Raw genomic sequence first — 11,980 nt, forward strand, 5'->3', positions numbered from 1 at the left:
TAAATCTCGGATCTTTATCCGAAATGATTGACAAAGGTATTCCATGAAGTCTAACAATCTCACGGATATACAATTCAGCCGACTTATTACGAGAATAATTCGTACGTACCGGAATAAAATGAGCCGATTTAGTCAGTCTGTCAACTATTACCCAGATGGCATTTTTCTTCCCCGGAGTTAATGGCAACCCTGATATAAAATCCATAGTAACTCGATTTGATTTCCATTCAGGAACCATGATAGGCTGGAGTAATCCTGTTTACAAACTAAGCACTTTGATACAAACTCAGAAATATCTCTTTTCATTCCACTCCACCAGTACATTTTCTTCAAGTCATTATACATTTTCGTACTGCCCGGATGAACCGCCAAACAACCATTATGTGCTTCATGCAAAATCTTTTGAATCAACTCATCATTTTTCGGTACACAAATCCGATTTTTAAACATCAAGCAACCATCAGATCCAATTCTGAAATCTGATCCCATATCAGCTTCACACTGCTTTCTCTTGGCTTACAAATCTTGATCATTTTTCTTAGCTTTAGAAATCTCTTGTAAAACCATCGGTCTTGTTCTTAACTCTGCTAGAATCGAACCATCATTTGATATCTTTAACCGAGTGTTCATAGTTCTCAAAGCAAATAGCAATTTTCTGCTTAAAGTATTGGTAACCACATTCGCTTTTCCCGGATGGTAATCAATAACAAGCTCGTAATCTTTCAATAACTCCAACCATCTTCACTGTCTCAAATTCAAGTCTTTTTGTGACATCAAGTACTTAAGATTTTTGTGGTCAGTATATACTCTGCATTTTTCACCATACAAATAATGTTGCCAAATCTTCAAAGCAAACACTATAGCAGCCAATTCCAAATCATGAGTCGGATAATTTCTTTCGTGAGATTTTAACTGCCTCGAAGCATAGCCACCACTTTTCCTTCTTGCATAAGTACACATCCTAAGCCATTTCGAGAAGCATCACTATACACCACAAATTCTTTACCTGATTCGGGTTGTACCAACACTGGTGCTTCAGTTAATAACTTTTTCAATTATTTAAAACTCTATTGACATTCTTCCGTCCATTCAAATTTAACATTCTTTCGGAGTAGTCTAGTCATAGGAGCAGCAATTATAGAAAATCAATTTCAAACCGCCGATAATACCCAGCTAGCCCCAAGAAACTTCTAACCTCAGTTACATTTTTCGGTGGTTTCCAATCAACAATTGCTGAAACCTTACTAGGATCAACCCGTATACGATCACCTGAAACAATATGACCCAAAAATCTAACTTCCCGGAGCCAAAATTCACTTTTACTAAACTTAGCATACAGCTTCTTATCTCTCAAAGTTTGCAAAACTATCCTCAAATGCTCAGCATGCTCTGTCTCATCTTTTGAATAAATTAAAATATCATCTATAAACACCACAACAAATTTGTCCATGTATGACCGAAATATGCGATTCATTAAATCCATAAACACAGCAGGAGCATTTGTCAACCCGAATGGCATAACTAAAAATTCATAATGACATTTACCTTGTTCTAAAAGCAGTTTTAGGCACATCCGACTCTTTTACTCGCAGCTGGTAATACCCAGATCTCAAGTCAATCTTTGAAAACCATGTCGCTCCTTTTAGCTGATCAAAGAAATCATCAATCCTTGGCAACGGATACTTGTTTTTCATAGTCAACACACAATCTCATAGAAACATCCTTCTTTTTCACAAATAACACGGGAGTACCCCAAGGTGAAAAACTCAATCTTTCAAAACCTTTATCAGTCAACTCTTGCAACTAAGACTTTAATTCTTTCAACTCTGCTGGTGCCATTCTATATAGAGCAATCGAGATCGGAGTTGTTCCTGGTATCAAATCAATACCAAATTCTACTTCTCTGACTGAAGGCAAACCCGGCAATTCTTCTGGAAATACGTCCGCAAATTCACACAACAAGACTCGATTCAACTTTCTTTTCAACTTCTTTTGTATTAATTACATACATAAAATAAGCTTCATAACCCTTTCTCAAATATCTACGAGCCGACATCGAAGAAATCATACTAGATAATGCCTCTGATTTGTCTAGTTCAACCCGAAATTTCACCACTTTCACACTTTAATTCTATAACCTTTTCTTTGCAATTTATTATAGCATCATGCAATGTCAACCAATCCATACCCAAAATAACATCAAATTCATTAAACGGCAACAACATCAAGTCGGTCGAAAAGTAATGACCCCAAATCATTAAAGGGCATTTCTTGCATACTTTATCAACTATCACACATTTGCCTAGCGGATTCGACACTCTAACCATAAATTTTGTGTTCTCAACAGGTATATTCATACTAGACACCAGTTTCATGCATACATATGAATGAGTAGAACCGAGATCAATCAAAGCAATAACATTAACATCATAAAGAGAAAATATACCAGTAATCACATCGAGTGATGAAGCATCTTCACGTGCCTTTATAGCATAAGTTCTAGCTGGAGCCCTTGCTTCAGATTTAGCTACTGAATCTCTGGCTACATTTTTGCTGCTTGCTTCATTTCCAGCTTTTCTCGAATATCTTCCCCTCGAGTCTACACCACTAGCTTTTACATTCTGAAATTTTTCTTTCTCAGCTCTCTCTGGGCAGTCTCTAATAAAATGATCCGGAGAACCACACAGAAAACATTCATTCGCTCTACATGGGCCAAAATGATTTTCGCCACACACGGCACTTAGGCTTAACAAATCTCGTATTTCCCACACTAGCCATGTATAGTCCGAGATTTAGGACCCACATTTTGCTTCTTAAAATTTCCATATGATTGACCAGCCGAAACCTGTGAACAAGGATTCATATTTCTAGATTTTCTGGATTACTGTGAGAATGAACTGCTCGTCCGTCTTTTCTTCCAATTTCTAGTCTCAGCCTCTACCTTTTTCTTCTCTTTAAGTAGTTCTTCAGCCTTGCAAGCTCAATCAACCAATACTACCATTTCTTTAAATTCAAGAATCCCAACAAATACTTTGATGTCTTCATTGAGTCCGTTTTCAAATCGTCTGCACATTTTAGCTTCTGTATGAATATATTCTCTAGCATACTTACTCAACTCGACAAACTCCCTTTCAGATTCAAGAATCGTCATGTTCCCCGCTTTAATTCAAGAAACTCTTTACGCTCGATCAATAAATCTTTCATCGATATATTTCTTCCGAAATTCTTCTTGAAAGAACTCCCAAGTTACTTTCTCTTTCGGTACTCATCAAGTCAATGTCTTACACCAATGATAAGTGAATCCTCAAAATGATATAGCACATTTCAAGCATTCCTCGTGTACAAGACAATTCATCAAATACTCGAATAGAATTCTCGAGCCAAAACTCGCTTTCTCGGCATCATCATCAATATTTGCCTTGAATTCTTCGGCCCCATGTTTACGGATTCTGTCAACTGAAGTTCTGTGAAATTTCATCAGATCTACACCTTGTGGCATCGGGGTACAGGTTGAGGAATCGAGGAGGTGGGGAGGTTGTGCATTCGGGTTCGTCGAGCGAACTCGAGATACTGAGCATTCATCATTTGGAGAAAGGCTTCCCGAGCCCCTTCTCCTCCTCCTTGACCAACAGTAGGAGGTGGATTTTCAGTCGGCATCGCCCCTTCAGCTGGAGCTGGTGCATTACTCTCTACATCATCAGCCACAACTTGATCGGGATCCATTTACAATAAAAAAATCAATTAAAAGGTCAGAAGTCGTCACACTATCACAATATATATATATGGCATGTATAGCAAAACCCGTACATACAACACATTAGTCTGAGAACCGACTAAACCTGCTTTGATACCACCAAATGTAACGCCCCGTACCTGATACCATCGCCGGAGTCGAACACGAGGTGTTAACAGACTTAATTCATTACTTAAACAGCTCAAACAATTTATTTTTAAAATTTCCAGTCAAGCTAGTAATCTGCGTTACAGTCGCTTAAAAATTCATATCTCGAGTTCCGAAACTCAAAATCCAATTCTGTAAATTTTACCTCAAACTAGACTCATATATCTATATACTAATTTTTTTTTGGAATTTTTGGTCCAGCCAATTAGTACAGTTTATTAGTTAAAGTCTCCCCTGTTTCAGGGTTTGACTGCTCTGCATCTGTATATTACGAATCAGATATCTCTCGGTACAGAATTTAAATGACTATGAAGTTTGTTTATATTAAAACTAGACTTAATAAGTAATTTTTACATATAAATTATGACTTCTAATTATATTTTTACAATTTCTGATGAATTTTTAAAGTCAGAACAGGGGATCTAGAAATGACTCTGGCCCTGTTTCACAAAAATTCAAATATCTCATAGAATATAATTCATATACCTATTTTTTTCAATCCATCTGAAAAGAGACTCATTAAGCTTCTATTTCATAGCTTACTCATCATTTAATTCCATTTCTACTATTTTTAGTGATTTTTCAAATTTACATCACTGTTGCTGTCAGATTCTGTTTTATGGCAAATTTCACTTTACTAAGGATTTTCATGGACTAAATAGCATTTTAAACATACATAACATCAAATATGACTTAGATTGGCCATTCCAATGGCTAATCATTTACAGACCCTTTTCTTGCCAAACCATAGCCATATCATAAGATCATTTACACAAAGTGAGTATTTTGCCATACATGCCACATTCAAAACACACAAGCCATTTTACCAATTTAGGCCTTCGGATAGTGTGAACGAGTCTTCGACCTATCCCATTCTCAAGCCGGCTTGTCAAAACTACAATGAAAGAAAAGGAGGGAGTAAGCATAAATGCTTAGTAAGTTTACATGCAAATAGCAAGTAACATAATCACACAATCCCACATAAAACATCATTTGCATAAACAACACCAAGGCATTCATGTTTCATTTGTATTTAATATCTTTCTATGATTTCATCATACAAAGTTCTCAACCTGAGGGTTTAAGCACATACCTGTCAAATTTTCTCATTTACCACACTTACCAACATGTCACCTTCGTTTTAGGCCCTCTTCTTATTCACTTAAGATTCACCCGTTGAACACATCGGAAGATAATTCGAATACACGGATTTCATGAACGTAAGTGTCATACCCGCACCTAGACAAACTCAATAGCTTGCGGAACTTATGTAGCCAAGCTACCATGTAACCCGCCCATAAGTGAACTCGGACTCAACTCAACGAGCTCGGGCGTTCGCATCCATAAGTGAACTCGGACTCAACTCAACGAGCTCGGATGCCTAATTACATCTCACGAACTCAGACTCAACTCAACGAGTTCGAACTCAAATATCCTAGTGACATGTCACTTGTATTCTAATCTATTCCCAAGGTTCAAACGGGCTTTTTTCTCGATTACACAGCTTTTCCGTCTTCCACGAAATATTGAAACTGATACTCGGTAGCAATTCATATTTAACAAGTAATAAACATAATTTGCATATTACTCAACAATAACCACAAAGCATAATATTTCATAATAATAATCATCATATCATATAAATATCTTTAAGTTACTTAAAATGACAATTATGTTACTACATTTACACATGAACTTACCTCGGTACAAAATTATTAGCAACCTATTTTTCGTAAACTTTGTTTTTCCCTCGATCGCGACTTGAATCTCGTATCTCTTGATCTATAATGCCAAATTGATCTTATTTAATGCATACATTCATCAAAACAGCATTTAATACGAACTTTGGCAAATTACATTTTTGCCTCTAAATTTTTGCATAATTACACTTTTGCCCCTAGGCTCGGGAATTAAACTTCATCCCTTATTCTTATGTTTTATGACATGCTGATCATTTTTCCCTTCTATGGCAGCATCAAATTCACACTCTAACATGTACTTATGACTATTAGGTATTTTTACCGATTCAGCCTCATATTCTATCATAAAAAACCAGAATACACAAATTTCACCTATGGGTATTTTTCCAAATGTGAACCCTAGGTTGAATTATTGCTAGCATAAGCTTAATCGAGCTACCGGGATTCCAAAAACGTAAAGAACATTAAAAACGGGGCTTGGAATCACTTACTATGGAGCTTGAAAGGTTGAAACAAACCCTAACTATGGAGAACCCTTGAAATTTCAGCCTAATGAAGAAGATGGAAAAAAATTGGCTTTTAATTTTGTTTTTAATTCATTTTAATAACTAAATGACCAAAATGCCCTTACTACTAAACTTTCCAAAAATTCCATCCATGTCCAATTTTTGTCCATAGACTTAGAAATTGGTCAAATTTCTATTTAAGACGTCCTCATTAATATTCCAAAACAATTTCATACTAAAAACTCCTAGAATGCAAGTTTTACAAATTATTCGATTTAGTCCCTAATTTCAATTTAAGCATTTTAGGCATAGGATTTCATCACGAAATTTTCACACAATCATGCAATCATATCATAAAAATCAAAATAATTATAAAATAATTATTTCTATCTCAAATTTGTGGTCAGAAAACCACTATTCCGATTAGGCCCTAATTCGGGATATTACATAACTTGCTCAGATTTCCCATCAAATTGTAGGTGGAAAGCTATACCATAGTTCAATCAAGTTCTCAAAGCCTCGTGAAGCTTTTTCCAAAATCGAGATGTAAACTAAGGGCCTCAGTAAAAAATGATGGACAACGGTACACCATGAAGTCTCACAATCTCTGAAATGTACAACCTCGCCAAGTTATGTAACGAATAGTTAGTACGAATAGGAAGAAAATGTGTTGACTTGGTCAATCAATCTATTATATACCAGACTGAATCTTTCTTAGTCGGTGTTAAAGGTAACCCACTAATGAAATCTAGAGTCACACATTCCCACTTCAACTGAGGAATCTTGATTAGCTGTAACAAACTAGAGGGGAACTGATGCTCAGCCTTAACTTGCTGGCATGTCAGACACTTACTCAAATATGGTTACATCACACTTTAGCCCTGTCCACCAATATAGTTCTCTCAAGTCTCGATACATGTTATTCCCTCTAAGATGCATAGTGTAAGGGCTACTATAAGCTTCCCGAAGTACAGACTGCCTTAACTCTCATTCATCAGGCACACAGTATCTTCCACGAAAGCATAGAACTCCAATAGAATAAAGGCTAAAGTCAGTTGTCCTATCTTCCTCAACTTGTTTGAAATGAAATGCAAAAGTTACAACAATATATTGCTTCGATCGAATCTCATCCACTAGAGTAGGCCTCACTTGCAATTCTGTAAGTAAACCTCCATCATCAGTCAAGCTCAACTTTGCGAACATCGCCCTCAAATCAGTCATCGACTTTCTACTCAGTGCATCGATAACAACATATGCCTTTCCTAGTGTGACAGCCCAAAATTGACCCTAGTCGGGATGTGGTTTTGGGACCACAAAACCGAGGCATAAAAATAATTTAAAATTTATTTTGATGCCTATGATATGTGTTAAATTGTTTGTGACATTTTTGATGATTTGATTTAGTGTTATAAATGTGAATTTCACTAGAAAGGGCCTAGTAGTAAACTTTGAAAATATGATGGGAAGATGTGGGATGACTAGTTGATCATGCATGCAAAAATAAGGGATTTGCATGTCAAATTTCCCCAAAAGAAGCATAGTGGCCGGCCAAGGTAGGTGTTGATGGGCAAGGGAAACATGTTTCCAACATGTTTGGTTAGTGAGTTATGTATGAAGAAATAAAATAAGAATTAGCATTAAAGAAATGAACAAAAAAAGATGAGCATGGATGCCCCCCTTGCCGTGAGTTGTAGAGAAAGAAAGAAAAAAATTTTGTTCATCCATTTTTCACTTCTTTGGCGAAAATACTAAGGAAAAGGGAGGATTTTTGCTCCATTTTTGGTTTAGAAGAGATCTAGAAGGAGATTTGGCTATACTTGCATCAAGATTAAGGTATGTATGAGGTTGTGTCATGAGATTCATGCATGTTTTAGTTGCTAACTTGATGTTCATGCTAGCCATGGTTCAAATCCTTGTTATGCCATAGAAATGGTATTTGGCCAAGGTTGATATTGTGTTGAAGCCATTGCATGCTAAATGTGAAGCTTGCTAATGATGCATGTAATGATGGATTGACTACTCTTGAAATTTCTTTTTAGTATTCTTGAGTAGGGCATTGAGTCCTTTGTTTAACCATGACCAAAAATTTAAAAGGAGTATGGTGTGTGAGGTATTCGGCCATGGCATGCTCATGAGCATGGTTTATGTTTCTTGCATGTTAGTTAAAATTTGTGTTTTGGATGGTTATGAACACCTTGAAATTGACCTTGCACCTATATGTGTATATGTGTTTGCACATGATGATTTGGTTATGAAGTAAATGATAAATATGTTTGTTTAAAGAAGAAATGGTTGAAGAATGTTTGTGAAACTTGCATGTATATTCGGCCTAGTACTTATATGGTGTGAAAATCTCGAAATTTATTGTTGATTTGTGCAAGTATGACTAAGTATAATCGGCCATATGAGTGCTTGATGCTATGTTATAATTATTGAGCTTAAGTATGTGGATGTAAGTGTGTGCGGCCTTATAAGGGCTAAGTACCTTGGATTCCCTTTGATATTCAAAACGATTAAATCAATTTATTTGTTAACATTAAGCTCAAGAGCAAAGGGAACTAGCTCCAATAAAGGAAAAGAAAAGCTGATTGAATAGCCGTTGAAAGCGCTCGATAATCTCAAGGTAAGTTTTGAGTATCGAAACTTAGATTTTGATTCGATTGAGCGAAGTAATAAGCAATCGAAATTGTGCCCTTGTATGTGGCCATTGAGCGAAATGATATTCTTGATTAAGTAAATTGTGCATAAAAGTTTGTTATGAAATTGAAACAAAGATGTGTATGAATGTGCGATTGTGATATCGGGCTAAGCCCAAGGCAATTGTGCGAGTTGTGATATCGGGCTAAGCCGAAGGCAATGGTGCGAGCTATGATATCCGGGCTAAGCCCAAGGCAATTGTGCGAGTTGTGATATCCGGTTAAGTCCGAAGGCATTTGTGCGGGTTACCATAACCGGGCTATGTCCCGAAGGCGTTTGAACAAGTAGCTATATCCGGTTAAACTCCGAAGGTATGTGATTTGAAAATTATAAGCTTGCTGGAAAATTTTCAGTTAATGCATTTGTGAAATTCCCAACAACAAGGTATGTGTTGTGTGTGCTTTGCACACTAGGAGTAAGTGCGTATGAATATTTGCTCCAATGATAAACGAGTTATCGGCCTTAACTAAGCCGTTATTTGTGTATGAATATAAGAGTTGGGATTGTGAAGTAAGCATGTCATTGAGAAATTGTGCATATGAATTATTGTTTAGCTACTTGAATGCTATGCTTTGGTTGTGTGTAAATTATGGCTCGAAACTTACTAAGCATAAATTGTTTACTCCGTTCCTTTGTTTCTTTGTTTTATAGATTTTGCTCGTTAGCGATCGGATTCGGGATCATTGAAGTGAAGTCATCCACACTATCAAACCCCCTTTTTGGTACTCTTTTGGTTGAACTTTGGATATGGCATGTATAGGACTACCCTCGATTGTTTTTAAGTTCTTTGTGATGTATATGTGTACGGCCATGCGAAAATGGTTCGTAAAAGTGGAGGATGGAATTTGACCATTTGTGCTTTGTAATTATATTTGGTTTCATGATGTGATTATGGTTTGGAATGAGAGTGTTGGTCACATGATCATCCATTGGAATGGCTAAATATGATCATATGTGGACCTATGTATGTCAAAATTTTAGTTGGCCCATGGAAACCACAAGATAGGTAAAGTTTACCTTGAAAATAGATGCTGGCAGCAGCAGTGGTGCGGATTTGAAAAATCGCCAAAATTTGTAGGATTGGTATTAAATAGTGAATAAGTTATGTAAATGAACCTTGACGAGTCTATTTTCATATGAAAGTAACGAAATGATCATATGAATAGTATACCGAGAGATATTAAAGTTCTCGTGAGACAGGGCCAGGACGGTTTCTGGGTCCCCTGTCGCCACTTTGGAAATTTACTATAAATTATCCAGAAAGAATTAGAAGTCATGCCTTATATGAGCAGATTCCATTTTTAGTCTAGTTTCATTAGAAACAAACGGGACCAGTATTAAATCCCTGTACAGAGAGATATTCAAGTTGTAACGTGCGAATGTCAGTGTAGTCGACCCCTGTAACATGGGTGACTTTAACTAATAAACTGTACCAATTGGCCTGACCAAAAATTCTAGAAATAAATTCATGGATGGATATATGAGTCTAAATTCAGGGAAAATTTACGGAATCAGTTTCCAAGTTTTGAAACTCGAGATATGATTTTTAAGGCGAATGTGACGCAGTTTTCCAGCCTGTCTGGAAAGGCCAAATTGGTCGGCACTTTAAGAGGATTTGTCTCGTTAACCCCTCGTGTCCGACACCGGCGATGGTCTCGGGTTCGGAGTGTTACACCTAGATGGTATTCAATGGTACAATTGTAGTCCTTGAGTAGCTCAATCCATCTCCTTTGCCTCAAGTTTAACTCTTTCTAGTTTAAGAGATACTTAAGGCTCTTGTGATCCGTGTAGATGATATGCTTCTCACCATAAAAATAGTGCCTTAAAATCTTAAGGGAAAAAATAATAGCAGCCAGTTCGAGATCATGAATTGGATAGTTACGCTTGTGAGGCTTAAGCTATCTCAAGTCGTAGGCCATAACCTTACCGTCTTGCATCAAAACACAACCAAGACTAATATGAGACGCATTAATGTATGGCACATAATGCTTCCCAAATTCTAGTTAAATTAGAACATGTGCTTAGATCAACACAGAACTATGATTTTAAAAACTCTGTTGCTACTCTACAGTCCACTTGAAAGGGGAACTTTTCCTCAATAGCTTGGTGACTAGGGCTGCAATTAAGGAAAATCCTTCCACAAACCTCTTATAATAACCGACCAATCCTAGGAAACTTTGAATCTCACTAATGTTCTTAGGTTGTTTCCAGTCTAAGATTACATCAACCTTCTTTGGGTTTACATGGATATCCTCAACCGATACCACGTGTCCCAGTAACATCACCTTGTGGAGCCAGAACTCACACTTATTCAATTTGGCATATAACTATTTCTCTCGAAGAATCTACAGAACCACTCTCAAATGTTCATCATGTTCCTCTTTAGACTTGGAATAGATCAAGATGTCGTTGATGAAGACTACAATAAACTGATCAAGTTTGGGCTGAAAACCCAATTCATTTGGTCCATAAAGGTTGCTGGAGTATTCATGAGACAAAAAGGCATCATAAGGAACTCGTAGTGACCATATCAAGTCTTGAAAGTAGCCTTAGGAATGTCTGTCTCTTTTACTTTCAACTGATAGTATCTGGACCTTAAATCAATCTTAGAAAACACTTTAGCACCCTTGAACTGATCAAATAAATCATCGATCCTCAGTAGCATGCATTAGTTCTTTACGTTCAACTTGTTCATTTGTCGATAACCAATGCATAACCTCATGGATCTATCTTTCTTAACAAACAGAATAGGAGCTCCCCATGGCGACACACTTGGTCTAATGAATCCATATTCTAGAAGTTCTTGCAATTGCACCTCACATTCCACTAGCTCTTTAGGTTCCATGTGATAAGGAGCAATAGACAACAGAACTATGCTTGGTAACAAATCAATGCCAAATTCGACCTCGCACTCTAAAGGTAACCTAGGTAACTCCTCTGGAAATAGATTGGGATAGTCCTTCATTATACGAATATTCTTAATAGATGATTCACTACCACTCTATCCAGAATGTAAGCTAGAAATGCTTCATATCCCTTGCGCACCAATTTTTTAGCCATTAGAGTTAAGATCACATTAGACAAGTAATCCCTACACTCCCCAACCATCATTATCTCCTTTCCATCAAAAGTTTTCAATGTGACTCTCTTTGTAGTACAATCCAAATTGACTTGGT

General features: G+C 36.8%; 1 protein-coding gene across 1 annotated transcript; it reads right to left on the reverse strand.

Annotated features, from left to right (window-relative positions):
• Window positions 1–11,149: 11,149 nt before the first annotated feature.
• LOC108465249 (uncharacterized) lies at window positions 11,150–11,769 on the reverse strand. Its single transcript, XM_017765572.1, has 2 exons — window positions 11,522–11,769; window positions 11,150–11,282 (listed from the first exon to the last, which is right to left on the reverse strand). Exons 1-2 carry the CDS (start codon window positions 11,767–11,769, stop codon window positions 11,150–11,152), a joined length of 381 nt encoding a protein of 126 aa, XP_017621061.1.
• Between the last annotated feature and the right edge of the window lie 211 nt (window positions 11,770–11,980).

This window comes from Gossypium arboreum, chromosome 10 (genome assembly GCF_025698485.1).
Source record: "Gossypium arboreum isolate Shixiya-1 chromosome 10, ASM2569848v2, whole genome shotgun sequence".
Lineage (NCBI taxonomy): Eukaryota > Viridiplantae > Streptophyta > Magnoliopsida > Malvales > Malvaceae > Gossypium > Gossypium arboreum.

Coding starts and splice junctions, on each gene's coding strand:
- LOC108465249 (XM_017765572.1), bottom strand. CDS start 11,769: ATGAAGGACTATCCCAATCTATTTCCAGAGGAGTTACCTAGGTTACCT. Junction 11,283..11,521: donor AAGAAAGATAGATCCATGAG/GTTATGCATTGG, acceptor TGAATACTCCAG/CAACCTTTATGGACCAAATG.